Source organism: Athene noctua, chromosome 2, assembly GCF_965140245.1.
Source record: "Athene noctua chromosome 2, bAthNoc1.hap1.1, whole genome shotgun sequence".
Classification (NCBI taxonomy): domain Eukaryota; kingdom Metazoa; phylum Chordata; class Aves; order Strigiformes; family Strigidae; genus Athene; species Athene noctua.
The window spans coordinates 66,078,123-66,105,910 of record NC_134038.1 but is presented as its reverse complement, the minus strand read 5'-3'; the positions used below and the strand labels follow the sequence as shown (position 1 = coordinate 66,105,910).

At 45.3% G+C, this 27,788-nt stretch overlaps 1 protein-coding gene across 2 annotated transcripts in view; it reads left to right on the top strand.

Annotated features, from left to right (window-relative positions):
* Positions 1-4,550: 4,550 nt before the first annotated feature.
* Positions 4,551-27,788, top strand: part of RIPOR2 (RHO family interacting cell polarization regulator 2) — a 52,532-nt gene continuing 29,294 nt past the window's right edge. For both annotated transcript variants that reach the window (XM_074899333.1, XM_074899332.1), the window contains exons 1-6: positions 4,551-4,838; positions 21,927-22,053; positions 23,278-23,433; positions 24,047-24,125; positions 24,344-24,367; positions 25,391-25,444. In XM_074899333.1, the coding sequence (XP_074755434.1) occupies positions 21,953-22,053; positions 23,278-23,433; positions 24,047-24,125; positions 24,344-24,367; positions 25,391-25,444 (414 nt within the window). In that variant the 5' untranslated portion in view covers positions 4,551-4,838; positions 21,927-21,952. The remainder of the gene's footprint in view (positions 4,839-21,926; positions 22,054-23,277; positions 23,434-24,046; positions 24,126-24,343; positions 24,368-25,390; positions 25,445-27,788) is intronic.

Below are 27,788 nucleotides of genomic sequence, written 5' to 3'. Positions count from 1 at the left end.
GCTTGTGCATACACCTCCCAAAGTTAAGTTGCTATCTTCAAATGCTGCCAGAAGCACAGGCCATCGATGGGAAATATTCTTGCTCTGAAGGCAGCTATCTCAGACCACCACAAATGCAGCAAGGTGGGACAAAGAAGAGATAAAAGAAGGGTTACTTATGGATTTATCTCTTGCAGTACATTAAAAGCTAAAGGCAACTTCCCTTTCTGTCACAAGCCCTCTCCCCCCACACCCACAGCTGTTCCTCGGTATACCAAGTGTGTCCTGACCACCATGACACAGGGCACAACCACTGCATTATACTTCAGTCATTCTCAGAGATCCAGTTGCACTGAGCATCTGGCCACAAGTCCCAGAAAATTGAATCCTTTCCCGATTCACTGCAGAACATTAGCTCAAGTAACTTTTTTTTTCCCAGAAAGTGTCCTGATTGCTGCAGGTGGAAAGCTTTGCAAATGCAACATCAAGAGAAATGAGGAACTTGAGGGTGGAGCAGCAACACAGTGATCGGAAGTAAAAGGGGGGGAAATGATTGCACAGTGGTCAGAGGATGTCAGCAGTGAAAAACAAGTGGCTATCAAACTCTTTTAGAAGGAGAGCAAAAAGTGTTACAGGATGATGCGTGCAAGCCAGATGTACTGGGCAGGCTCAGCTGACAGAGAAGGTATAAATATGGTAGTGGAGTCAACCCAAAGAGCAGCATGGACAGGGTGTAGTATAGAGAGTAGGAGAGTTGTGGCAACATTACGTATGTTTAGCTGGAAAGAGTAATGAACTTGTGTATGGTCAGCAAGTTAAAGTTCATGTCTCGTCCAGATTGGTTGTGGCTTTTGTCTTTTATGGCTTCCATAAAAGCCTTTCCAAGTGATGGTTCTGGCACCTGCCATGCTCCCCACTCCCAAATATGATCATTCATCTCTTTTTTTGGACTAAGGTCCCCAGGTAAGAGCACTTATGTTTGCTACCTGTGTTCCCACAGAAGGCTTGCCTGGGTGTGATACCTGATGGAGACATCCTGTGGGGTGTCTGTCAGCGATATGAAGACAGACACCCCTTTCTGAGCAAGGGAGTTACACAGAAACACAGCAAAGAGGAGTTACAACAGAAAAAGCCCATATACAAACTGTCTTTTTTCAAGGCTAGGGCAGGCCTGGTCTACCTCATGCATCCAAAGCTCAAAGCCATGGTCTGCCCACCCGTCTGCCCAGCTCCTTTGGCTTTTTGCTGATTTGAACATGCTAATGAGACACCTTCACGCAAATTGCTATCTGCATGGTCTGCTGAGCGTTGCCACCCACCACCAACCCTCACTTTCAGGTGAATGAAGTCAGACAAGACTGGGCTAAGTCTTCGTATGTGCGTAACAGACGTACATCCCCACAGTAAGCAGGGAAACTGCAGCAATATCCCACATTTTCACAGGGCTCCTCACAGAGCCCTCCCGCAGAGTGTCTTTATGGGGGAAAGAGGGTTTCCCCCAGACCTCTGTCCAGACTACCAGGTCCTCCTTCCCATTTCCAGGTTTCTTTAGATATGTCTGCAAGGGACCTGGAAGCCAGGGGGTCCTCCTGCTCTGCTGATTTGGGGGATTCAGTGGGCTGGAGCCTGTGGGGTGATGGGAAAAGTCAAGTACTTCTCATTATATCCACTCCCTAGAGCGATGTGTAACTGATGCATGTCAGCCAGAAAATCCTGCTCAGCCCTTGCGAGAAGCCTTCCGGCTGCCTGGGAGGAGCAGAGCATTTAGGTATTCTCAGACTATAATCTCCTCTCTGATAATCCTGATTTACTCTTTGGCCTGAGAGCAAAGGCTAATAGAAAGCAAAGTGCTCTGGCAAAGCATGGCAGGTAATTTAGGAACTCTGGCTTAGTTGTCTCAGGTATAAAGTGGGGTTACCATTGCTGGGAAATAGTGTTTGTGGAGGTGCACTGGAGCTGGCAGGGAGGTGGAAGTGCAGCATAATTGTCAATTACTGGTTTGGAAAGGTCACTGTTTTCTGGAGACAAAGCTAGAATCAGCTGTTGTCACTTAGAAATTTCACTGGGGACATTCATGCTGACCTATTTTTGACATAACAGCAGATTACACTGCAATACAGTGAATAATTTATAGGAGTAGTAGCATGATCACAGCCACAATACAATGGCAGCTTCGGTTCCTGCCTAATTACGGAGGGAGGCAGAGCTCTCTGGCATTTTCCACTGAATTAGCAAAACGAGACACACGTGGAATGACTGACCCGAGCCTTTCAAAAGCATGTATGTCAGGATGAATACATGTCCGGAAGGACTAAGTGGGGCAAAGATTTTATCTAGAGCATCTGTAAACCTACTCAGTCTTCCAGCAGTTTCAGTAGGCTACAGCACTGGGAGCAGGAAAGTGGGAATGTGTGTAGGGCTGAGGGTGACAGAGAGGAGGAAATCAGCTTTCTGCGTTTGCTATGCAAAACTATATTGAGAAACCAAGAGAAACAGCTCATACATCCTTAGCACATGTATTTGCATAGGATAGAGAATATTTCCTTGAAAGAGGAGGCTGCAAATGAATGAGCTATTTGCATCTGCAACCTTAAGTTCAAAAAATCTTCAGCAAGATAAGACCAAAAGGGCCGGAGGGAATTTGTAACATGGGTTACACACAGAGTAATTGCCAAGAACTACTGTAGGAGGCTCAAGGTTGAAGTAAGATGCTGCATGCAATTAGTATATGGCACTGAAAACCTTTAACAAATTAACCAGGCTTCCACAGTGAGAGCTGCCACCCCCTAAAAGGCTGAAATGGACTCAGAAGCATATTAAGTATGCATGATGAGACATTTATAGCTTTCAGCATTGCCACAAATATTCCCTCTCCTCTTCCCCTGGCATTCCACAGCTCGAAGCGTACAGCTGCTTTTTCCAGAAAGCAACTTCTCCGCCTTGGCCTCAAAAGTTCATGTCTTATGTGAAACACATGAAATGGGGGCATAGCCGATTCAGTCAGAGACATAGAAAGGTCACCCTAAAAATTCTGCCTTGGAGCTACAGCAATAGCGCTGTCTTGGCAGCAGTCCCTACACTTTTTCCAGTGGAGAAGTGGGTGCCTCTGGAAATGGCACCACCATGATTGCCGTAGAGCCCATCTGAACTCAGAAACTTTGGAAATGGCCTGTAGGCCTCGGAGGTCTGCACACCAGTGTGAAGACCATCCTTTTCTGCTTTTACTGAATCTGCAGCTGTTTTCTCTCATTTCTACTTCTTAAGGCTACAGGGTGCAGTTTATTTTCAGCATACAATATAAATAACACATGTTCATTATTACTGCTGAAAATTACTTAAGATGATAGGTCAGCTGGAATTGGCAGCTTGGATTTTTTTTATTCAGCAAGGTTTTTTTTTTTTCCCATGCACAATGCTCTGTGCAACCCCAACTCTTCTTCTTTTTCGTAATTTCCTAAACTTCTCCCTACAGTATCATCCTCTGTGTGACAGGTCTGGTGCTCCAAGAAAAACATTTCCATTTGAAAGGGTGAGTCTAACAATCCTGACCCGAATGGGGAAAGATAGAGGCATATAGGGAGGGTACTGGTATTGCCACCTCAAGCCACCTTCCAAATTGTGGCTCTTTACCAACCCCACAGATTTGCCAGGGATTCTCTCTGCCCCCTCTCCCCAAAAGAAGCACTTCCAGCTGTTTCAGAGGCACAAGGAAGAGCTTGTTTGAAGGGCTTTGCAACAGCTTTAGATGTTGGAATAGCAAATACAGAAAATACGACATGGGTGTTTGGTACTTCTGTTGGGTGATGGCTGATGTAAAGTCCAGTATGGAAAAAAAAGGCGCAGAAGAGAAATGGAGAAGTTTTAAGCGCAGCAAAAAACATACACAGAATCCTTACCTCTATGGAGAGATGTATTTATAGCAAATAGGACTACACAATTTTTGGAAGGAAGACAATTTGAAGAAAATACCCTCGCAGTCTCTGGGAAAATACAGCATTCCCGCTTTTTTTTTTTTTTTTTTTTTTCTCCTCGGGTTAATACAGGAGAGATGTTCAAAGGAAGAAATGCAAGGTCCAGTCATTGCACTGTTCTTTCATTTACATTCGCCTTTAACTGCTGTCCTCAGCCCTCCCCATAGCCAAGTTCAGAGCCGGCTCTGGCACACACTGCTGAAGGTAAGGGAGGCTACGGCTAGTCGCCCACCGGCCACTGGCCACCACGGGGACCCCGGGCCCCGCACGGTTCCCCGGGAGAAGCACCGGAGGCGTTCCGCCAGTGTCCCACCATCCAGCCGAGCCGCCCCGAGGCGACAAGCGTCGATTGAAAACATGGAAGAGCCCCGTTCGCCGCCGTCGCCGCTCCCAAGAAAAAGATGCAAAGCCACCGCCAGCGCCGGCCTCGCCGCATCCCCCCGGGGCGAGCTGGGGGGGGCGCCCGCGGGGGACCCCGCGCCCTCCGCGCCGCCCCGCGCCGTCCGTGGGGGACACCCCACCCCTCCGCGCCTCCCGCGGGGGCGGGCCGCGGCCGCGCATCGCCGCGCACCGGCGCCTCCTCCTCCTCCGCCTCCTCCCTCCCGCGGCTCCGCAAGGAAAAGCCGGCGGCGGCTGCGTTCGCTGCCAGAGCGCGCTGTGAGGGGAGACGGGCTGCCCCTGCTCCTCCTTCTTTTATTTTTTTTTTTATTTATTATTTATTTAAGATTCGTATTAGCTATTACTAGTTTTCTGGCTGCGGGCGCTGCAGCCGGGGATGGGGCGCCGCGGTGCCCCGGGATCGCGGGGAGGCGGCGGGCGGCGAGCGGCGGCGTCCCGGGACGGGCTGTGAGCCGCGGCGGCGACCGGCAGCTCCGCCGGCACCCACAGGTACCCGGCCGGGGTCGCGGCGGGGCGGGCCGGGGGCAGAAACCCGCGTGGGAAGGAAGGGGGCTTTTGCTGCCGAGGCCGGGAGGTGGCCGAAGTGAGCCCGGGGGCTGCAGGGCGGAGGAGCCGCCGTCCCGTCCCCTCCCGTCCCATCTCGTCGGCCGCCGCCCCGCCAGTCGCGGGGATTAAGCGGCGACAGGTTTTTGAGGAGGGAAAAGGGGCTTCGGTGGGGCTTCTTGTGTATGGTTTTAGGCTGGAAATGTGAAGAAAATCTTGTTTGTGGGTGTTCGCTGAGGGATATGAAAAGCTGTGCGGGGGAACTGGTTTAATGTTTCCTCATAGCGCGTGGAAGTGCTTAGCCTGGTTTCTATAAAAAAAAAAAAAAAAAAAAGAATGCAAGCAAGCCTCGGCGTTTCCTTAGGTCTTGTCTTTCTATTTCCAGTGAGCTTTTATGGTATTACTGGTTGGAGGAAAGCTTAGACCCTCGTAATTCTCCTTTCAGGCTCTGGCTCATTCCCAAGAACTGATGCAAACACATTACACACTGGCATTGCACTTCAGTTTACCTTTGAATGCCCTGGTGACAAAAGGTCATCCTAATCCTATGACTGATCTTTCTATCGCTGTGTCAACTGAGCATTTTTCTGTCTCTCATTCAAAGTTTCAAAAAGGTTTCTGGAAACTCCGTGTGTGCGTTTGCGTGCGTGTGGCCATTCTGCCTTTGCCCCCTTTCATCCATCTCCCTGGGAAGAGCTGAATGTATTTTCAGAGTAATCTCAGTGTTCATTAATCTGGCCGTGCATTCAGCCATGCTCATCTTAATGACCGTGTTTGAGCTGCTGTCACGCAGCTGGAGCCCGGGGCAGGGAACACACTCCCAAACAGAAACATTATCTTCATCTTCTCCAGTGGCTAATTAGGTTTCACAAGCATCCCTCTCCTGAATAAACAAAAAGTGGGAGCATACCCAAACAGGGGACTTGAGGAAGGAGGCAAGAGGAAGGTGTCTTTTTCCTGGAAGGCTTTCCTGGGCTCATTGCCCAGCCGTCTCCGAGATCTTCACACACTGGGAAGAGTGGTTTATTGTGGCCAGACTCGAGGAAGGTATCCACTGGGATGGGCTAGGAGCCCTGCTTTGTAACCATAACAGGCAAACATGACAGATTGCTCCACACTTACTTAAATGTGGGTGGGTATATATTACACAGTGGGAGTCTAAAGGCAGCAAAATCTATCTTCCATAAATTCAGCGTTTTTCAGCCAGTAACTAAATCACTAGGACAGTCACTTAAGATGGTGTCTGTGCTGCTTGCAAGGGCAGTTAAGCACTTGTGCAATGTGGACTTTTAAAATCCCAGCATCCATAACCAGATGCTGGTTTAACTTTTGAAATCCGAGCAGCATTTCCTTGACAAGGTGTGGGCTTTGGGTTTTATTTTGTTTGGTTTTCTTTCTAAGAAGTAACAGGTTGAATTTCTTTCCAGGACCCTGCCTAAGGAACAGAACAATTAGCTTTTTTGTGTCTCCTCTTCTCTAGAATGACAGTAACATTGCATCCTAGAGGTATTTCTGTAACAGAATTAATATTTCTTAAACACTTGGGAATGTGTAAGGGGAGAGGTCTGTGGTTTGTGAAGGAGCATCCCTAAGTGAGAAGGTTGCTTTACCTCCTTGTGGTCTTGAGGCACATGACTATTTTATTCACCTGTATCACAGAGCAAACACTCAGGGTAAGAGCAGTACAAAGCACAGCCTCAGAACTCATAGCAGCACGTTCATGTGCCATGCAGGGTTACCTTTTGCTCTTTGATATTTTTAAACCTGTGCAAGGAGGAAGGTAACTTCCAGACAAAGCACACTACTGGGAAAGGTCCGGTTCTGGGGGAAGCCTCCTTGCTTCTCCGCTGGGAAGAAGTGGGAGTGAGAACGAAGGGAGCATTGGCTTTTTCCAAAAAAGGGATGACTGGTCTGACTTTTTTTTTTTTTCTCTCGTGCTATACATGTGGCAGTGACAAGCTTGCTCATGGACAACCCACTTACTGGGGTAGTTTTCATCAGTCAAGCTAAGCTGCAAACAGTGGGGAGACAGGCAGCTTGTGTCTGTGGCCGTTCAAGCAGCACAGAGCATCAGCTGCCAGCAGACAGGGAGGGAAGTGATGAGAGCGATGCCTGCATGATGCTCCTGGCATAGGCTTGTTAGAGAGGACCGGGACATAAGTCAGTATCAGATAGGGTCCTGTCACATCACTTCCAAGCTATGTGGTTCCTGGATGACTCTGTTAACAAAATGGAAAGAATCATGGTTCTTTTCCTACTTAGCAGGAGCTTGGAGGTCACTGTTTTGTTCACTCCACTTCCAGTGCTTGCTGCTCTTCTGGCAGAGAGCTTGTTAAAGAAGTTTCTCACTAAAAGATTTTCAAAATTAATCAGCAAGAGAGTGCACTTTTTTCCCCCACCAGTTTTACATAGATTGTGTCACTGACTCCAAGATGTGCTTGTCCTTTTAAAAGGCAGAGAGAAAGAATTGTGCCCACTGTGAATTTAAAATCAAACTTAAAGCCTTTTGACAGCAGAAGCAATTTTGTTCCAGGGGACTTAACAAACCGTGGTGGCTCCCCTTTGGATGTGCAACAGTGTAAACGAGAATGTAATTTCCTCCCTGTGGCAAAGTTGCCAACATCTTTGTTTCTCTCCCTGTCCTTCAGGCAATTTAGTTTAACTAGAATGAGGCAGGAGGGCAGTCTGTGCGAAGAGGAGCGTGGCAGCTGGAGGAGGAACAGCGGGATGGGCTTTGCCAGCTCCCTGTGAGAGGGCTGGAAGGAGAGCGGCAGCAGGAGCCAATCCTGGACGCAATAAACCGGATCATATTATATCTCTTTGCCTAGTGTCAGGAATGGTTTATCTAAGGCTGGGCAGCCAGCTCACTTTGAGCCCCAGGACTGTCCTTCCCTGCATACCCCAAATCAAAGAGAAACCACGTATTTTCGTGGCCACAGCTGCTCAGCAGCTTTGTTTCTGCTCCTTGGTGCAAATGCTGCCCTATCCCTGGCTTACCTGCACCTGGGTGGGCTGTGTGACAGGGCTAGGACTGGCTCATTCCTGTCCTGTCCCATCCCACAAAGCTGGTGTCTGAGTCCAGCTCCAGGCAGGTGTTTCCAGGAGAAAAAAAGCAGCAGGTGTGGTGTAATCCTCTCCAGGAGCTGGTTTTACCCCCATTTGGCAACCTGGAGACAGCTGACATACTAAAACCTGGTCGAGCATCCTCCTGTGGGTGAGCACTGTTTGTATGCTTCCCGGAGCACTTTGAGCTCTTTTTTTACTGCAAGTGTGCAGCAGTTCTATCTCAACTTTCATAGAATCATAGAATGGTTTGGGTTGGAAGGGACCTTTAAACATCATCCAGTCCAACGCCCTGCAATGAGCAGGGACATCTTCAGCTAGATCAGGTTGCTCAGTGCTCCCTCCAGCTTGACCTTGAATGTTTTCAGTGATGGGGCATCTACAGCTTCTCTGGGCAACCTGTTCCAGTGTTTCACCACCCTCACTGTAAGAAATTTCTTCCTTATAACGAGTCTGAATCTGCCCTCTTTTAGCTTAAAACCATTACCACTTCTATCACTACAGGTCTGCATCTAGGAGATTTGGATTCAATCCCCTGAGTTTTGCCTCTCCAACTCTAGCTTTCAAGTATCTTTGCTGTTGGGTCTGGTGCTGTTGGGAAGAAGGAGGATTCCTCCCCTCCCTAAACATGTCCAGGTTAATTAGGGAGTGCCAGCGAGGCTCCAGGAACCGGCTCCATCCCATCTGTGATCAAAAAGCAGGTCCCGGTACATGCTGCCCTGCTCCCTGGAAGGTGTGGAGAAGAGCAGGTTCCTTGGTGCTCTTGAATTACTTTTTGGCAGCACAAGCACAGACCTTGCCTTGGTCTTTGCATTCAAAATCTGTACCCAGTGGCCTAAATATGAAGCGAGTCTTCTAAGTGATGTAAGAACTGTTTGTTTTTTTTTTTTTTTCTAAAGTTGTCTTTTTCTGCTGTGTTTTCATGTTACAAGGGTATCCCTGTAATTTTTACCCCCTAACAAGCACAAAAGAAATGAGGGATTAGCACAGAAGTATGCAAGTATCTTTCTTCTTTTCAATGGGAAGAACAAATTGAAGCTGACAATTCCCTGGAACCAGCGCAACACATGAAGTAGTCACAATAATATATTTTATCTTACAGCCTTTTTAAAGCATCAGAAGCTCTCCAGTCTCTGATGCCTCCAGTAAGCTGACCTTGGCTGGCAGAGCCAGCCACCTCATTACTGCTGTCCCATTGCTCACAGCCTGCCCTCTCTCCCAGCCCTCAAACAGCCCGATTAGCTGCAGCAGCTAGAGCTTCCCAGGTCAGGCAGCCTGCTGGTAACCTTTCAGTGACACTATTATCTGCTTCAGATAATCCCTTCTGAAAGAAACTATTTTTTTTTCATAATTCAAAAAACCCATTTAGTAACAACACCCAGAGATTTGTCAGACTTGATTTTGTCCTGAAAACGTCACCAACAGGAAAAACTTCAAGCCATCCATCAACTCCAGAAAGCAGTTTCAGTAGAGAACATCTGTCTAGTCATCACTGAGGTTCTGGTTTTAGCTTGTGCCTTCACCTCTCCAAAAGACCAATCTAGACTGACCCTATCTATTACTATTTAAACCTTTCTATTGGGGTGACCAAAGGAAGGAACTCATTTACAGTGAAATCTGTTGGAGATAGGCAAATAAGCACCTGCAAATAGCTGCAGGAGGTTCAACAGATGGGGCAAGATTGAGCACCGCGGCTTCCTTTCTCTTTCCCCAAATTATCATCTGTCTGAGCATCCAAACCGGCTTGATCTGTCCCTTAATGCGGAGTCTGTCTTTCTTTGTCGAATTTATCTTGCATCTGCTAGAAGAGTGAGGCAAAACAGATAAAAAATACGGTCTGTAGTGAACACACCCATTGAAGATGCCTCAGAAGTCTTGGGGAGCGGGTCTTGTGCTTGGGGCTGAGGCGGTGGCCCTGCTCCATGGTACTGCTACAGGCAGGCAGGTAGGGCAGTCGATGTAGCTCTGTATTCGAAGTCTGACAAGCATTTTCTAATCGCATAATATGATAGAAAGGACCTTTTGCATAATTAAGAAACTGGACATCCTCTGATGGTATTTAATTTAAAAATGTTTGGGTTTAAAACTTCCGTTGTGGTACAGAAGTAGGGATGTATGTTACAGCTTTGTGTGGTAACATCCCTGCAAGTAAGTCTTTGGCCAGGGAGTCTCACCGACTATGGAGACATCTTTTTCTCCACTCATCCCTGCAAGCATTGCAGGATTATGGTAGCAACAGCTATCCTTGTGTACTTTCCCAACTGTACGGGCACGTCTGTGGGTGACGATGCTGTTGAAAAAATGCCACTGCTCAATTAAGTGTATAATGTGTCAAGTCCTGCATGACTAACTGCCCTTTCCATGTCATGTTCAGTACATCTGCAAAATACCGTTTTGTTAGTTCAAAGAAGGACTTGGGTTCTGGCATAGCTATGATTGTGGGATAGGAAGCAATTTACTGTGAGGTGCTCTTTGAACCGTGAGGCTTTTTCCTGAATTCACTGTAACACTCGCAGCCCACATCTACTTAGATATACACAAAATCCTGTGACTAAGAGTAGACATTCACTAAAGTAAACGGACATGAATGTTTGGTTTATTAGATGATCAGATTAATAAAACCAAGGGCTGGAAATGCTTACTACGTCATCTGTGCTACACAAAACCAAACTGAAGCCATATTAAAAATGCTAAGACGTCAGCTGAGGCTGGAGAATAATCAGCTTAAAATCCTGCCTGCATATACTAAGGTTTTGCTTTCTTTGAGATCAGAGGGAGATATTGCTGTCATCTCTCCAGATGGCAGCTGGACCATAAAGCCTTGTTTCCATGTACGCAGGTGCTGGACTGGAAGGGTTTGCAGTATATTTGATTTCTGTACCCTGTGCTGGAAGCAGAAGCTCCCTGAAGGGTAGATGGCTTTTCATCTGCAGTTATCCAGCAAGGAGTTGCTTTTTCCCCATTCTTTCCTGGCACTACCCTTAAAAAGAAAATAATGTCCCTTCTTCCTAGTAGAGAAAGCACTGGTGGATCCAGCGTGACAAGCTCCTATGTGAGCATAAACCAAACACTGTGTGCATGATTTTCGCAGCCACTGTATTTCTTGTGGGCATGTCACACAGCCACCAGGTGAGGAAGACAATTGCTTCCATTGGCAAAAGTGCAGAATAGTTTTCCATCATCATATAAAGCCGTTCTATCCTCCTTTTCCTATACCCAGAAATGACAGTCAATTACTACGATCTGAATTGGAAAATGCAGAAATCTCAACAGAGAAGGAAAGGAGAAAAGAGTGGGATGGCAGCGGAGGACAAGTCTGTCATTAGCCTGTGATGGCCCTTGTGGGTTTTTCCTTTAAATGACAGACTATGGAAAAGCGGGGCTGTGCCGAGATGTGTCTTGCCTTAATCTGTGCAATGAAAAGTTACGCAGGATAATTAATTACCTTGTAGTTCAGCGACAATAAATGCTGTCAGATCTCTTCAGTCCACGCTCGGTTTATCTGTAGTATCTCTGTGTCTAAAAGACTCAAATGGTAACTAATCCTATAGCATGGCTGCAGTGTTGGATGTTTTAAACTCAAGATTTCTTTTTTTAATGTTCACTACAGAATAAATTTACCAATTTAACCTGACTAGATCCACTTATTATATATTTAAGGTTTTCATCAGGTTTGCATTGGCTGTGCCTGTGACAGTAAACTGTGGGCATTTGGGATTGTTCTCAGGCAGTAATGACAACAGGCATAGACCAGCCCATATCTGTAGCATTAAACTCCCCTCCAAAAGAGGGAAGCACATGAAGACTGTTTTGGGAACGGTCCTTGGCCCACGCCACTGCCTTGCACCGTGCCTGGTGTGTCGGAGAGCGCTGACTGGCCCAAGCCAAATCCGTGCCAGCGAGCGATTGCTCAGGCAGTGTAATCTCCTTTGCCCCAAAGAGCAGAAAGCCCTTGCAGTTTCAAGAGGGAACAGCTTTTCTATACCAAGCAACTTGATAGCTATTAAAATGAAATGTGGTTTCAGAAAGCAGCAGCGAGGATAACAGTTCTCCATAAAATTCTACTTTTTTTTTCAAGTGGTTTCTGTAGACACTTGTGTGTCTGTAAAGCTGTCCTGCTTTTTGCGTTGGTGGGCTGTGACTACTCCATGTAAAACATCAGCGTGGGGACAGGGACCTGGGATACCTGTGCCTCCTGGCCATCTGCACATAGCAATAACCTTTCTGGTGTTGCTCAGCTGCCCTGTTGGTCATCAGACAAGGTTTTCCAACAGGGACCCTCCCTTACCCTTTACCCCTTTATCCTGCATGAAATATCTTTCAGCTGCTTTTTATATCTCCTTTAATGATCCTGGCTAGAGAAGATCATGGTGGTTTGGGGGAAGTTTAAGATATTGATGATATTAGATGTGCACTGTTGCCTCCTACGCCTTTGAGAGTTTTTAAAATTTAGAAGATTTTATTCAGAAGAATAATCTCTGCCATAATTTTAAATAAAAGTTTTAGAAGTCATATGTAAGATCTTCTTCAGCACAAGATTCAAGTTTTGAATTTAAATGAACTGAGGCCGAGAGACAAGAGAGTTACATCAGAGCACGCAGCCGCTCTTGGTTGTGCATGGACAGTGTTCAACCACTCTATGTACTAGAAGAAAGCTTCAGACACATGCTATAGCCAAATATAAATTAAGTAACACAGGACTTTTATGGCAATGCTCTTAAGATGGCCACACTTGTGAGGTGTCAAAAAGATTAAATAAATCTGTTGCTGCAGTACTCACATCTAGGACAAGAATGTCCAGCTTTAAAGATCTCCTGTCCTAAAACATGTAGCGATGCATCTTCCACAATATTTTAGTGATCGATGTGCCATTAAGACACCCCTTGAAATAGAACGATCATATAAATATCCAAGGCATTTTAAGTCACCCTAATCCCACATATTTAAAGAGGAGCAGCAAAGTGTTTGTGTCTCATTAGCAACTGAAAGGATTTGACAACAGTGATGTTTTACTTGCCTTTCAGGGATGAAATGCCTGTCTTATTTGTTTAATTTGGCTCACTTATGCTTATATTAGAGCTACCTGGAGTGCATACCCAGTACAGCTACAGTTTGTCTGTCTTGGTTGAAGCGAAACAACTGATCACTGGAGCATCCCACTGGTTACCTAAACTGTCCTACATATGCTTACTTGCTGCGTTTACTTTCTTGCAGATACAAAGAGGTAGTAGCCTTGGCTTGCTGTCCTTGCCAGTGCTGCTGCCATCTGCATTAAACGAGGGTTGTAAACAGCAGAAATACTGGTGCAAAGAAATAAAAGAAAGCAGCACTCTTAAAGATGATTTCATATTAAACACTAATGGATCGTTGCTTTTCTCTCCTGCCAGTGAGAAGGTTTTTATGTTCATCGCTTACACAGTCTGAGAAAGTGAAGCCACTCTACTGCTTAAACTTGACACACAAATTTAGGTCACTGCTCAGAGTCATCATGGATTTTGTCAAGAGACTCCCACCAGAGTTGTATTTATTGACATCAGGTCTGACTTACCCCACTTGTTCTCAGATCTTACTCATGGGCTCGTCCAAATGGTCAGTAAGGGACAAGGGAGACCACCAGCACCATTCATGGTTTCACAGGCCTCCCCTACTGCTCATGCTTGCAAAAGTGCAGAATAGGTTGTTCGCTTTTTTGTGATCTGAGCTAAGAAACTGAAATTCTACCCAATGTGTATGGTCAACCAGGCAGTGTTCATCGGCACATGCCAAAAGAGGTGGAGAAGTAGCCAGGCTGCTGCTAGACAGAGTAAGTAATTCCCACAGCCTGTTTTGCACCCTGCTAATCTTAATACTTCTCACAAGATCACTCCTTGTAGTTTATCCCCTAATATAGGGATGGATAATGGAGCAGCACAAAGCCTTCCTCCTTTACTACTGCATAGTGCTGCCAAAATGACAGCGAGATGTATTACTTGCGCAGGTCACTCACGCTGAACTGCTGTTACAGATTTGGTGCGAGGTGGGTTTAAAGCACAAAAAGATCATTCTCGGTTGATTTTCAGAAATGCCTTTTCTTTAGATTATTTGCTGGCACTTGACTGACAGGGGGCTTTGTTTTTAACTAAATATCTAATTGACATAGTCATCAGTGATGAGTAGTATTGGAGTTGACTTCTAATCAAAGATAACTCTGCGTACCGGAGTGGGTTTGAAATGAATGAACGTCAAATCTAATTAGACGAACAGATTCTGATCCCTCAGCCACACTCGTACGTACTGTTACATACCAAATTTTGCTTCTCTGCACTAATGCCAGCTGAATATGATTGCTCTCTGTTTCTAGTGCCGTAAGGGAACGGCATTAGGGAGGGCACTGCGTGGCCTCGTGCACACGCTCACGCCAGCTGCCAGCACAAAACAAATGTTGGAACTGAAAAAAAGGAGGTCATCTACCATGAACCCATCTGTCGTGTGCGGGAGCCATTTAGGATCAAATTTATTTTCCTTGGATTTATTACAGTGAAATAACTCATTTGCATTTCCCTCTTCTTATGTTTTCAGCATGTGCTATATCAAGGGTAAGGAGCAGTGCTGGAGGTGTTTCTCTGAGGAGAGGTTAAGCAGAGGAAAGGACAGTTTGTGGCTCCCTGGCGGAGGAAATGGGGCATGTACTGAGAGCTCTGGTGTACCGAGAGCTCTAGTGAAAGAGTAGCTAGAAAAAAGGCAGGAAGAAAGCTAATCACGGTACAAGACAGAAGGGGTGCTGCATTTACCTTAGCCACGCCAGCCATTATTTCTGTGCTAGTGAGGTGATGAGAGTTAGAGCCAAAGGCATGTTTTACGGTGAAAATAAAAGATAAAGTTAAAAGTCACCACACTGACTTTGGCACCTAGACCGGTGTGAAAGACAATCAATGCTTACTGAATTTATGGAGCTATATTGGGGTGGGAGCATCGGGTATCAGGTACTATACATTTACAGCCACATACTCTTAACCATTTTGCTATTGACCTGGACTGTTACCTTTTTTTCTTACTATTACTATCGCTTTTTGGTTTATGTACTTCATCCAGTTTGGATAGGAGGAGCAGAACAAACAGCATGAGCTATTCCAGATGGTAGACAATTTGTGTTTCTGCTCAGGGTGTCTAGTGATGAACTACCAAATACTGTAGCATTTGAGTTGAAAATGTCCTTGCATACAACATAAAAAATGTTCTTATGGAAATGAGACCATAGAGTAGTCTTGCTGTTAGTATTGAGTCTTGGGAAAAAAAAATATTTGAAATAAAACCTAAATTTAGTACCAAAATACCCAAAGCTAACATTTTCATTTATTAGAAACAGGTAATGGCACCTTGTGCTCACTCACAGGGGTTTCTGCATGACAAAGTAAAGCTCCCAGCTATGGGCTTAAGTAGAGCTATAAAAGATGCATGAGTTGCATAAACACTTCTTTGTGCATTGTAAAAACTGAAACCACCCAAACTGAAGGTATTGAAATAGGAGTAATAAAAGAAAAAAATCATTGCAGGTGTCACTGACGCAGATAATGCCATCAGTGGAAAGTGAGCACTAGCCTTCAGAGGGATTCTGCTGGATAGTCGGTGGTGAGACTTGGATGTGAATGGGGAGTGGGGAAGAGACCCACCTCAGCCTGCCAGCAAGGGCAGAATGAGCTGTGGTGGGTTAAACTTAGTTTCTTGTTGCTGCAAGTGATGGGGCAGAATTTGCCTCCTTGTGCTGGGACAGGAATACATGGCTACCAATGGCTTTGATGCCCACCCAGGTGTGACCTGGGTGCTCCCATATCTCCCATTTGAGGGAGAGGGAGCTGTCTTGGCTATAGCTCCTTCTCTGTGCAATACTGCTCTTCGCAGCCATGCTGGTAAGCCCACGTGGCTTTTCTGTATGCTAAAATTAACATTTGAAGCTCACAGATCTGCTGGCCTTTCACCGGCTGATGTAGGCTTGGGAAGTGTGGTTGTCAGTATAGCCATATGCTGCTATTTAGGAATATCTCATAGTCTTGGACTTTGATGGAACAAATGCACATGATTTTGTTCTGGCAACCAAGAATAGTTCTTCAGATGGAGCTCACATGTCTGTACAACTCTGGCAAATGCTACCCTGCACAAGGAAGGAGCAGCCCAATCACTGGGAGCATAAAGTGTGCCATGAAAGTTGTAATTCATGTAATCCAATAACCAACAGAAGACGCCCTTCTGTAGGTGCTTCCAGGAGATCCTGTCCCATAGAAATGTTCCCGACACATCCAGGAATTATGAGCCTGTGCACTAATGCCTAACAGTTTTGTTCTAAAAGTGTAAAAACTCTTGTGCAAGAATTAAATTTCTTGTGAAAGTTTTTATAATGCTCCTGAGTGCTCTTACTCATATATTATTGTCAAATTTTTATGTTAAAAAACCATCCACAAGAATGTCTACAATCTCATCCAAGATGCATACCTCTGTGCCTTCTAGGAGTCTAGGGAACATGGAAACCATAAATTCCAGGTGGTTATTTGGGCTACTGGCCATGCTGGCCCCATATTGCCAGGGTGATTCAATTAAGTCAGAAGGAAGAAGTTGGAAAATAAATATTAAAAATGATTAGACTTTAGGCTGCAGAAACAAGGGATGCCAGATGAAGGTGTACTGAATGAGCTTAGCATTGAACTGAGCCTGAGTGGGTTTAGAATTTAATTGTGCTTTTTGGGTTCATGAGAGCAAAGCAGAACAAATTGGCTGGCTGGGAAGAGGACGTGACTTCTAGGGTATAATCAGTTTCTTCCTTTATTGGATTTATTCTTTTGGAGATGCATACTCCTAAATATGATTTTATTGCAATTAGAAGTTTTTACCTTTGTAAGGTGACCAGCTAGTCAGATAAGCAGAACATAGGCCTTGACAGAGATCAGAGGAGAACATACTCTTTTCTTTCATTATTCAAGACATTGTTAGACATACCCCAGGTTTGCAGGTAAGAAATGTTCCAGCATGCAAAACAGAATCAGTTCACTTCTGTAGCCATCCACTTGCATCAGTTTAGTAGACCCCTTCAGTTTACCTTAACCTGAATAATTCTAATCAATTTTCAGTGGACAGCCTGCAGACCACAGATCAGCAGAATGAACAACATACAAACCATCTCACCTTGAAACATGTCTCACACACACACAAATAATAATAGGAAGAAAGGATTATCAAGGATCCTTTCAGTCATTGAGTCCTACCCCACACTCCCATTTAATCGAGGTTTATACATATAATCCCAAAGTGTCCTCAAAGCCTCTATTCCATGAACCCTCAACTGCAGACAGCTTCCTAGCACCCTACAGCAAACACTAGACCCAGAGCCAAAACCATAGCTGCTACAAGGAGAGACCAGGAGGAATCAAGAGCATCATCACCACCGGTATATTTACTGCAGCTTTACAGGATTGCTAGCACATGTTTAACAAAACCAACTTCCCCTCATCATGTCATGAACAAAAAATACCTTCTCCAGATTGATCATTGGGAAAACGCAAACAAAAAGGGACCGGCAAAAGTCAGTCTAGATTTGGCAGATGTGTTTCTGACTGAATTTCCATTCTCTTAGTTCAGATTGAAGTCCACACTCTTTATCAAATATTTTGGCATTATGGGAGGTGGAGGTCCATGCTGAGAGTGATGAAGAGAGGTCAGCCCCATGGAAGTGATGGGCTCAGTGATCCCTTCCCCTCTCATTAGCTCAGGCTCAGCTGTTTCTCTATTTCCAGACTGAAAGGAGAGCTGGGAGAGGGGACTTTTATTTCCCTGGAGACAGAGACATCATCAATTATCTGCCATTCCCTGCTGCAAGCTGTCAGTGAATAGGGCAGAGAAAGAGTACTGATAGGATTTCACCTTATCCCTCAACTTACTGATGGGCTCATCATTCAACTGCCATGCACTTAGTACAGGCAGTACTAATTATATTAATTGTGTTTCTGCACAGCTCATGCTTATATTAGCAGTAAGCAGACTGGTCACTTTTCAAATTAAACATCAGTGGTTCGTTAGCTATATAGATTTTAAAATGTCAGCATACTCATTGCAGCCACTGCTGAGGTGGATCTCTCAAATCTCAAAAGCATTTAATACCATTTTAGATGTGCAATATGCTTTATACTGAGAGAAAAATGTATGCTGTATCTGGAAGACTGTAGCATTAAGTACTAAATGCAGACTTAGAAACGTGATCACTACGTTGGAGTAGCACTAAAATCCCTTAGTGTTTATCTGTAGGGATACCGGTCAGGACAGCAAGAGATCTGGGTAAGTCCTTGTGGACTGAACCTTACTGAAATTATACTTGTAGCTACATCTGTGCATATAATCAGAATACAACTGTATTAAATTCAGAAGTAGGTTCTGTGAATGGTTTAAGAGGCAGGAAAATAAATCCCCGTCCACAAACTGTATTAAAGCAGTGTGACAAAAGCTCATCGCTCGAAGTGTATTTGCTAGATGTAGGTATCATAAATAATCCATTGACGTGGTGCCTGTATCCAGCCACCGTCTCTGTGAATTTGGGCTAAGGGGCTGCTGCTGCTAGGCAGAGTTAGTGTGATTTTGTGAGGTCAGTTGGAAGTATCTGAGATGTCAGCCATATAAGTTTAAATCTTAAGAACAGATTGTGTTTGTACAATAGAGTCAACCTCTAACCTGATGAATTGAAAAGTAACTGAACAGAACTGTGAGATTTCATTACTTCTGACTCTGTTAACTCCTTTTATCACAGTTTTCTTCTGTACAGAAATTAAACATACATTAATCACCAAGATTATATATAATATATATAGAGAGAGTACAAGCCTATCTGGGCTCTGAGTTCTGACCATTTTATGCAAAAGCAAAGCAGAAGCTCCAGGCAGGTCTTCAATTTGCATTTCAATTGCACTTCTTCCACACTTCCTTCTAGTATCTTGAGGAAAGTCTTGGGTATTAAAGCATTGCAAAGCCATCCGAGTGCTTGAGCAAAATAAAAAAAAAAAAATCAGTAAATTCCTTTTCCAAAATTATTAATTTTTTAAGTTTCTCCAAAGGAAAACTGAAACGCAGTGTATCTACACACAGTCAGTCACACATGGACACAAAGATTCTGTTCAGAGCAAAACCCATTCATCTTTTCGTTCACATTAATACAGAAGATACTCATTGTGTAGATGATGTTAGCATTTTGACAAGAGTTTTGAATCTAAAGTAATTACATTTTTATAGCCAATGTGGTCATGATTAGCACCCATCTTCAAGTTTGGTTTTATTCCTCTTATTTTTTGATGAATGGCTGATGTTTATACAGTTAAATCTCCTCTGACTGTCAGTGTTGTTTAGCTTCCACCCTCAAAAGTCTCCAGATGCTGTCAGAGTGTGTTGTTAATCATCCTGTCAAACAATGCTATTGCTGAATACTTGCAGGAGATTTTCTGTTCTCTGGCACTCTGAACCCAATTTTTAATGCAAATCTTTGTATGCAAATGGGAGCATACAGCATGCAGCCTAAACGTCGGGTGGTTTCTGCTTTATCTCTTGGGAGCTGGTTCTTGATAGGATTTGAAGTGTTAGACGTCAGCTGGCACCGGTGGGTGCTGTACCATCTGCAGGGATGCGAGTTTGACCCTGGAAGCTGTGAAGTGTCTTCTGCCAAGTGCTGGGTATCAGCAAGCCTGAGCACAACTCAGCCCTACAGAGGTGTGCTGAGAGACTTAAGGAGCCAGAGGTGAGTGGAGGGACAAATCTGGGCTCTCCTTGACCAAAGACTCAAGTATCTCTGTCCATGGCTGGAGCGTATTTCTCCCTGTGCAAGTTAGCCAAAGCTCATGCTCACTGTGGTTTTTCCTGAGCTTGCCAGGAGCGGTTGCTCCTGAGCCCCTCCTGCTCCCACCCTCTCCCTTTCCTCCGTCTCTCCTGGCCGTGGGTTTCTGCCCAGTGCAGGTGCTCACAGCCCTGGTCTGCCTGAGAGCAACTTCTCTATCCAAAGGGTTTATCCTCACTGCGTCTGAGCTCAGCCAGGGACAAGAATGATGGAGCACCATTATCTGCTGGCCAGAGTGGAGGAGAAAACTCACCTTAATTGCAGACCAGATGGTATCTCTGAGGGCTGTCCAGTCACAGAGTGAAGCACTTGCTTCCAATACATACAGATTTATGCAGTTTTGGTCATGCAATAGAGAAAATTTCACATCACCAACAGCGCTGGCGATGCTGGGACTGGAAGAAGTATTTCTGGCAGAGCTCTTGCAGAAATATTCCTGACAAAGCAGCATTCCCTAGGAAGGGCAGTGCAGTCCTCTCCACAGAGAAGCAGTAGCTTGCCATGGCACCTACTGCCACCTCAAAGAGTATTTGCCCAGCTTAGCACTACAAATAACTGGATAGTACACAATGTCTCCCCATGTGTTTGCTTTCTCCATTGAGTGTTTGCTGTGCAGGCACCTTGCAGCTCTGGTACTTACCTTTAATATTTATCAGTTGTGAGGTCTTACATTGCAAATCTCTGGTCTTCAGAAGTGGCTGCTTTTTTGGGTGCTCATGATCATTTCCCATCTGTGGGGATGAGAGGGTGGTTTAAACTCACTGTCAAGCCCCTCAGCGCCATAGGTCATGGTTTCACAGAGCATCAGCTCCATCAAGCTTCATCATCATTGGCTACAGCAACCAAACTCACCCCTCGGCAGGCTGGGTCCAGCTTTTAAAAATGAAAAAAAAAATCTTTTTTTCATTTTTAGTCAGGTTATTTTTAAGCTGGCCTAGTTTCTCGATTCATTTCACAGTACAACGGCATTAGCAGCTGTGTTGGCACCCCAGGAAGGAAGGAGGCGGTGAGAGATGGGTCCTGCGAGACAGAGAAGGCAGTCCTTGGCAGCACCTAAGGACCAGTGCCCCCTTCTCCAGCATCCCCCTTCCCCTCCTGCTCCCTGCTCTGCTGCCTGGCCTCAGCTGACTGTGGTGCTCCTCAGATGGCTTGGTGAGGCCATTCATCTCACCAGAGCAGCACAAAACTGAGGCAGCATAAAAGTCTGCTTCATTGTCTGTCAAGGACAGTGAACACCAGAGTTGGGACACAGAAGACAGCAGAGCAAGGAGGAAAGGAAGAGGGAGACATCCCCCTTTCCCCTCGTGGCAGCAGCAAGCTGATGGACCTGTTGTGAACCATGGCACTTGTTTGCCATTTATTTATGAGCAGATTGAAACCACTTTAGTCTGGTGCCGATGCCAAGCTAAGCATTGGAAATGAGCACAGACAGAGCAAGTGCTTCCTCCCGGGGTGCTGAACCCCACTGATCACATGAAATGCAGAGCATATAGTGCCTGGAGCTTGTTTACTTGCCTCTCATCATGGTGGAGAGCATCCCTCTCTCATCACAGCATGCCATGGCTGCGTGTACACCCACTGCATCTTCCTTCTCAGTGGCCGGGCGGGAACAGCCACAGGGAAAATGAGCAAGGATCAAAGGGGAGCTGCAGGACTTGATTCATGCTGAATTAACCTTCTTTTTTTATTTTAATACACGTAATAACACTTCACAGTGATTGTGAGAGCGCCTGATGAGCTCTGCACACTCCCGAAATAATCTCCAGGACACCCTGATGTAGCACATGGGGATGTCAGGGCTGGGGAAGAAGCATGCCGGGCATGGCAGAAGTTGGGGACAGCATTGAGATTAGCACTCTGAAGCATCTGGTTTCTAGTCTCACATCCAGACCCACTTTGTGTCTCTGGCACATTTTCAGTAGACCCTGGGCTGTAAGTCAGAATGGAAAATAGGACTGTCTTATTTTTGAGGTAGGATGATTTGGCAATGCAAACAGATTTGTGCCCTGGCTCACTGCCACTTGTGGGATTCAGTTACCCTTCAGCATGTCTGATGGGCACCAGGCAGCCCTGGCCTCACTGCCTGCCTCTTACCCATCATCATCACTGACCTGCTTTCTGTTGTTTTTCAGGAATATCTTACCGGCTCCCCGAAATCATGTCAATAGGATCGCATTCATTCTCTCCAGGAGGTCCTAATGGGATTATTAGAAGCCAGTCCTTTGCTGGCTTCAGCGGGCTTCAGGAGAGACGGTCCAGGCAAGTACTGTGCTCTCTAAGGGGAATTTCCTCATCAGGCCCTAAGGGAGGGCGAAGGTGGAAAAGAGGCGAGAGAGGACTGCATTCTCTCTGCTGAAAAACGTCTTCTGCACTCTCTGTGTCTCTTGTTTGTGTAATTAAGCTGTTACTCTCTGCTTTAGCTACCAAGCGCCTGTTTGCCTCTTCCCCATTAATGCAAGGCTTCCTCACATGTCTCAGAGCTGTGAGAGAATTTCAGAGAATCATTTTAATTTACTAACTTATGCAGTGATCTTTTCAACATGTGAGATGTGCGGGAACATGATACACTGCCCACCACTCCCAATTTAAGACCGTTGCTACCTAGAAGACAGTTTTCTCATTGCCACGCTGCTGTGAATTCAAAACAATTCCGTTTCCCTTTCAGGGCTGCCTTCATGTCCCGCCGGAGACAGGGCAGACCTCGGCTGCAGAGCCTTTCCTGGCACAGCCCTTTAGTTAGACAGGGCTTGGGGGTCTGAGTCAGAGACTTAGCAAATCAAGTCCCTGATGCCTCCAGAGGCTACTTCACAATTAATTTTAACTTGTGTAAAGTATCTTAGTGCCAGACCACCAGTTAGCAATTGAGGAGGAATTGCAGGCAAAGGGTTGCCTCCCATTGTCAGCTCAAGTCAGTGATGGTTGTTAGATGCTGACCTAGCTCCAGCAGAGTCACCAGAGAAGCTCCTGTGTGCAGCACAACTATCCTGTTGCTCTACAGAGCTACCTGTGGTCCATGTTCAGGACCAGCAGCATGATGCTGTCCTCTAGACATGCTCTTAACTGAGCCCAAATCTTCCTTAGGAGCCCCCAGGCTTAACGCCTGAGACTATCTGGGCTGCCCTTTGTTTTTAACACCTGTATGTAGCTCAGCCCCTTTATGGCTGTGGCTGAGCAACGTGAGGCAGAACAGGCATGATATAAGACAGAGAGAGAAACATCTCATGAGCCTCAGACTCAGCCTGGCTCTTCCAGACCAGTATTCATATCTCAGCAAGGCAACTGGCACATCAAAAGCTGACAGCACATGTCCCAGACTGCTGAGACCTCTTAACCTGTAAACAAATGCAGTCCCTTAACTGGCAGGCACAGAAGCAGATTCGTTTCTGCTAGCAGAGATAGTATCAGAAGATTTCTTCAAGCTACACTCCTTTGAGATCATTATGATTTATAGGGGTTTCCTCCTCTTGAATGTTCTTTTTGCAGGTGTAACTCCTTTATTGAAAATTCCTCTGCACTCAAGAAGCCCCAAGCGAAGGTGAAGAAAATGCATAATTTGGGCCATAAGAACAGCACCACACCCAAAGAGCCTCAGCCGAAAAGGATGGAAGAGGTCTACCGAGCCCTGAAGAATGGCCTGGAGTAAGAGTCTTTTTTTCTGCCTGTTGATTGAAGCTTTCTGTGACATTTTAGATCCTAGAGAAACGTATCACAGAACAGGGATCCTTAATCATAGGAGGGGAACATACAGCTACTGGAGCCTGGATTGTAACAGTTAGGATCTGAAATATTTGTATGGGAAACAGGAGTACAGGGGACAAAGTCCACTCAAATTGCTAGGAAAGCTCCAAAAGGTTGGGATTTCAACATCAGATTTTTTTTCCTCCAAATTTCCTATCAGAGGCTTGTATCACCTTTAAGATAACTTACCAGATGATAACAGGGCTTTTACCAGCCAGATACAAGGGCAGTGGCTGGAAAGCATCAGTCCATAAACTAAGCAGCAGATTGGCTTACTTGAAACTGTTGTTCAGCAAAGGAGACCACTGAGCTCTTACACATAGTGAAATAAATGGCTCCCAAAAAGGCAGTAGGGAGCTGCTTTTAAGACAGATCAATGGAAATGAATTTTTGTCTGAAAACACACCTAATGAGGAAAGCCATTTGTGGCACAGATTTTCTTTTAGGATGGTCAGCAGCCAGCTCGGTATGTGCTGCAGAGCTCATGCATCCCTTCTCTGGTTTGTGTTTGCAGTGAGTATCTGGAAGTTCACCAGACAGAGCTGGATAAGTTGACTACTCAGTTAAAAGACATGAAAAGAAACTCACGCCTGGTACGTGTCATGTTTTTTCATTGTGCAGATGCACAGTAACCTTCTTGAGGTGCTGTAGCAGCCAGGGGGTGGGAGCAGGATACAGAGAACTTTCACTGATGCTCTTCTTCCCTTCCAGACCTGGCCTTGTTTGTGATTTCTGTTGACTAACAAACACTACTTTCTCGTGGTGCTACTATGTTGCAAAATTAATCACAGTTTCATATCTTCTGTTGCAGGGAGTCCTGTATGATTTAGATAAGGTACGTTACTCCCTTTGAGACTGGTTTTGCAAGCAAGCGCTAGTATCTGTACGGTGTACGGAGCTGGCATGGGAAGCCTCTCAGCCAGACCATACTACCCAGGTCACTGCCATTGAAGAAGTTATCTGACAATTTGCATTCGCAAAGGAGGAAGTCCCACTCCCCTCTTCTTCCCAGGGGCTCTGGTACTTGCCAGGCAGCTCCACCAGCAAGCTGTGCTCACTAACCCAGCATCAAACTTACCCCATCAGCCCTTTCCTGGGGTCTGTTGAGTTAAACTGGCTCTGGACTAGTCACAGGGAAGGAGGCAGACCCCTGTCAGGGGAGGAGGGAGGCAGAGGAGTGAGACCTATTTCTGTCAGCTGCCAGCAGTTAAATCCATCGCCCTGTGTAACTTTGCCCTGCCAGCTCTCGGCGGGTGGGAGGCTGGCAGGGGCACCGGAGTGCCTGTTGGAGCTGGGTCAAGCCCTGGCTCACCCCTGCTCCTGCCAGTTCTGGGGAAGGAAAAACTGAAAAATTTAAAATATTTTCCCTGCAGGAAAATTTGAGTGAAACAAAAGGAAAGCTTTCAAAAATGTTTCCTGAAGAAGTTTGGCTTTTTTTCAGTCAAAATGCCAAGCTTGGTTTTGCTGTCAAAAACAGTTTGCTGAGGAAGAGAATGGATTTTGAAATACAAACCCCAATCAATTTTAATACAGGTTTTCAAAGTATTTTGGGCTAAAAAAGTTCTGATTTGTTTTTTAAGAATTCAAAAAACTAGGGAAATCCCAGCAAAGATTTTTTTTGTTTGTTTGTTTAAAAATATATTAAGTACGTGAGTCAGTGAGCTCCATTTTCAGCAGCAGATTAATGGTAGTAAGGTGAGACAGCTAATTCCAGATTCACGGGCAATGAAACCCTGCGTGTTTTAAGGAGGAGTTTCTCAACCTCACGGGGACCCGAAGACCCAAGCAGAGCTAGCATGGTAGTGTCTTACTGATTTATTTAAATGTGCCTCACCCTCTGCCTCTTCCTTTCCTTCAGCAAATCAAGGCGGTTGAAAGATACATGAGAAGGCTGGAGTTCCACATTAGCAAGGTAATGAGCACTCCTATCATCTTTCTTCTGCATCTGCTCCTATGTTATTAGGAAAACAAACCCTTGGCCTCCTGTTACACCCCTGCACCAGGGAGGTCGCCTTGACGAAGCCTCTCCCAGATTCAGTATTTTTGCTGTGATGGGCTGGTGGTTGGAGCCAAAGAAAGGGTTGTCATGTGGTTTGTAGCCCCCGAGGTCCAGCCGTGCCTGGAGACACTCCCACCTGCTTTTAGGTACAGAGAGAACATAGGGTCAGGTGCTTGCTGGGAAAAATCTATCTCATTGCATGCTTATTGTTAAACTATAGGTAGAAAGAGAGTTGCATCTGAAAGTAATTTAATTCAGCAGTTGTCTCTACTGTATGCAGCAGCTAGATTGGATTTATTCCTGGATTTCAGTGCTAATGCTTTTGCTGCATGGTTTGGGGCCCACATCCACTTCATTACATCCGTGAGAATATTCAGTAGAGGTACTTGTGATTTATACTAATACATTTTAGAGCTGGACAAAATCCATGTCGTGTGTTCTCTTAGTTATAAACATATCTGCTAGCGATTAGTTGCTTTTCTGAGCCTGACAAAAGAATGAATTATTTTTGATGGATGAAATGTCTTTTGAGAGTCATTTGAAAAGCGTTTGCACAGCTTGAAGTGTTCCAATTATGACAACCCATCCAAACCTTTTAATTTCAGTCTTCTCTTACTCTTGGAGCTGAAAAAAAATACCTAAATCATAAGGCGATAGACTGAAATTTTGTTCCCCAAACCACCTTCTCTCTTGCTGGCAACATGAATGGCAAAATTAATGCTGAAAGAACATTTCCATTCAAGTCCTTCCCACTCCATCCTGCTCAGAGCTAATGGTTTCTGGGATTATAATAGGCCTGAAAAGCACCAAACGCAAGAGGTAACGCTGGTCAGTATTACTCAGGCTTGCCGAGTACATTAGTTCACTTTCTGTAACCCACAGCAACAGAGACAAAAGGAACGGAGCTGTGCTCTGTTAAAGCTTACAGGCTTGGACAGGTAAATAAATATTTGTCTCTAATGATAAAGAAGGTCTTTTTCAGCTGTACCAAATCAGGGCAGCAGCGATGCCTTCTGCCATCTACCCATCATTGCTCTGTACAGGAACCACAATGAGGAGAACGGGATGCGTGGCAGCAGACCCCAAGTATTTAGCGGGGCAGATGAACATGCCCTAGCCACACTTGCATGGGCAAGGGCAGGACATCAACCCCGGGTTAACACTTCACCCTGATAGCAGAAGTAAATACCAAGTGACAGCTATTTATAGTAGCTGTCTTTAGCTTTCTGACTCGCAAGAGAAATAGAAGTGGATGTGACTCCAAGAAGCTTTTTTTGTAACTTTGAAATGGCAAAATGCTACCTGTGCCTCCATTTCTCTTTGCTGAACTCTCACTTTGCAAAACAGTCCCTGTTTTGGTTAGAGATCTCTCAAGTCAGGGGTTTTGGCCATCAGGAATCCAAGTTGGCCTTGTACAAGTCGACCTGAGGCTTTGAAGCTGTCAGGAAGACCTGTCCCTTTCCAAACAAACAAGCAACAGTACTTTTTGTTAGAGGTTAATCAGGCTTGGAAAATGAGATTTGGAACATGCCTGGATTGTCACATCAGGCTCATCTCTAATGCAGCAGCATAAAGTTATAGACTGAGGGGGCCAAGGTGCTGGATGCTTTCATAGAAATTAGGCTGTGAAAAATCACTACTGAGTAACAAGCACCATGGGGTACAGGGCAATCACTTGATGTCAGAGATAACAAAGGAAAAAAGTTATTCTAAGTAAAAACCAAATATCACCCTATCTTAGGAGGGATATTAGAAGCAGAAGGAAGAGACATCTTCTATTCCTATCCTTCTCCTCACCTTTATAAGGTCAGGTTAGAAAACTTACATCTTCGTATCTGGCAGATTAAGTTTATATAAATATATATCACTACACATAGTTGGTATATATACATATGTACGCACCAGCTATACCACTGTAGACTTCTACCAAACAGGTCAGATGGAATAAACGTATACATTCAGTACAGGGATAAGAGGGAAAAGGGAAACCAAAGCATGAGACATGTAAATCCATTGCACTCTGAAGCTACATCCAGGTGACACTTTAAACACTGTGTGACTAGGTTTTATAAAACTTCCAGAGTGCTTACAAAATGTTGGGTGCCTAATTCATGCTAGAGGAGTTTAAGAAGATGACCAGGAAATTATGTGAATGCCTGGGGGGGGGGGGGGGGGGGGGCGCTAAAGTTCAAAACACTTTCTTAATTTGATATCAGCTGTTTCTAAGCCCTTTACTTGTGCTGATTCTGACTATGAC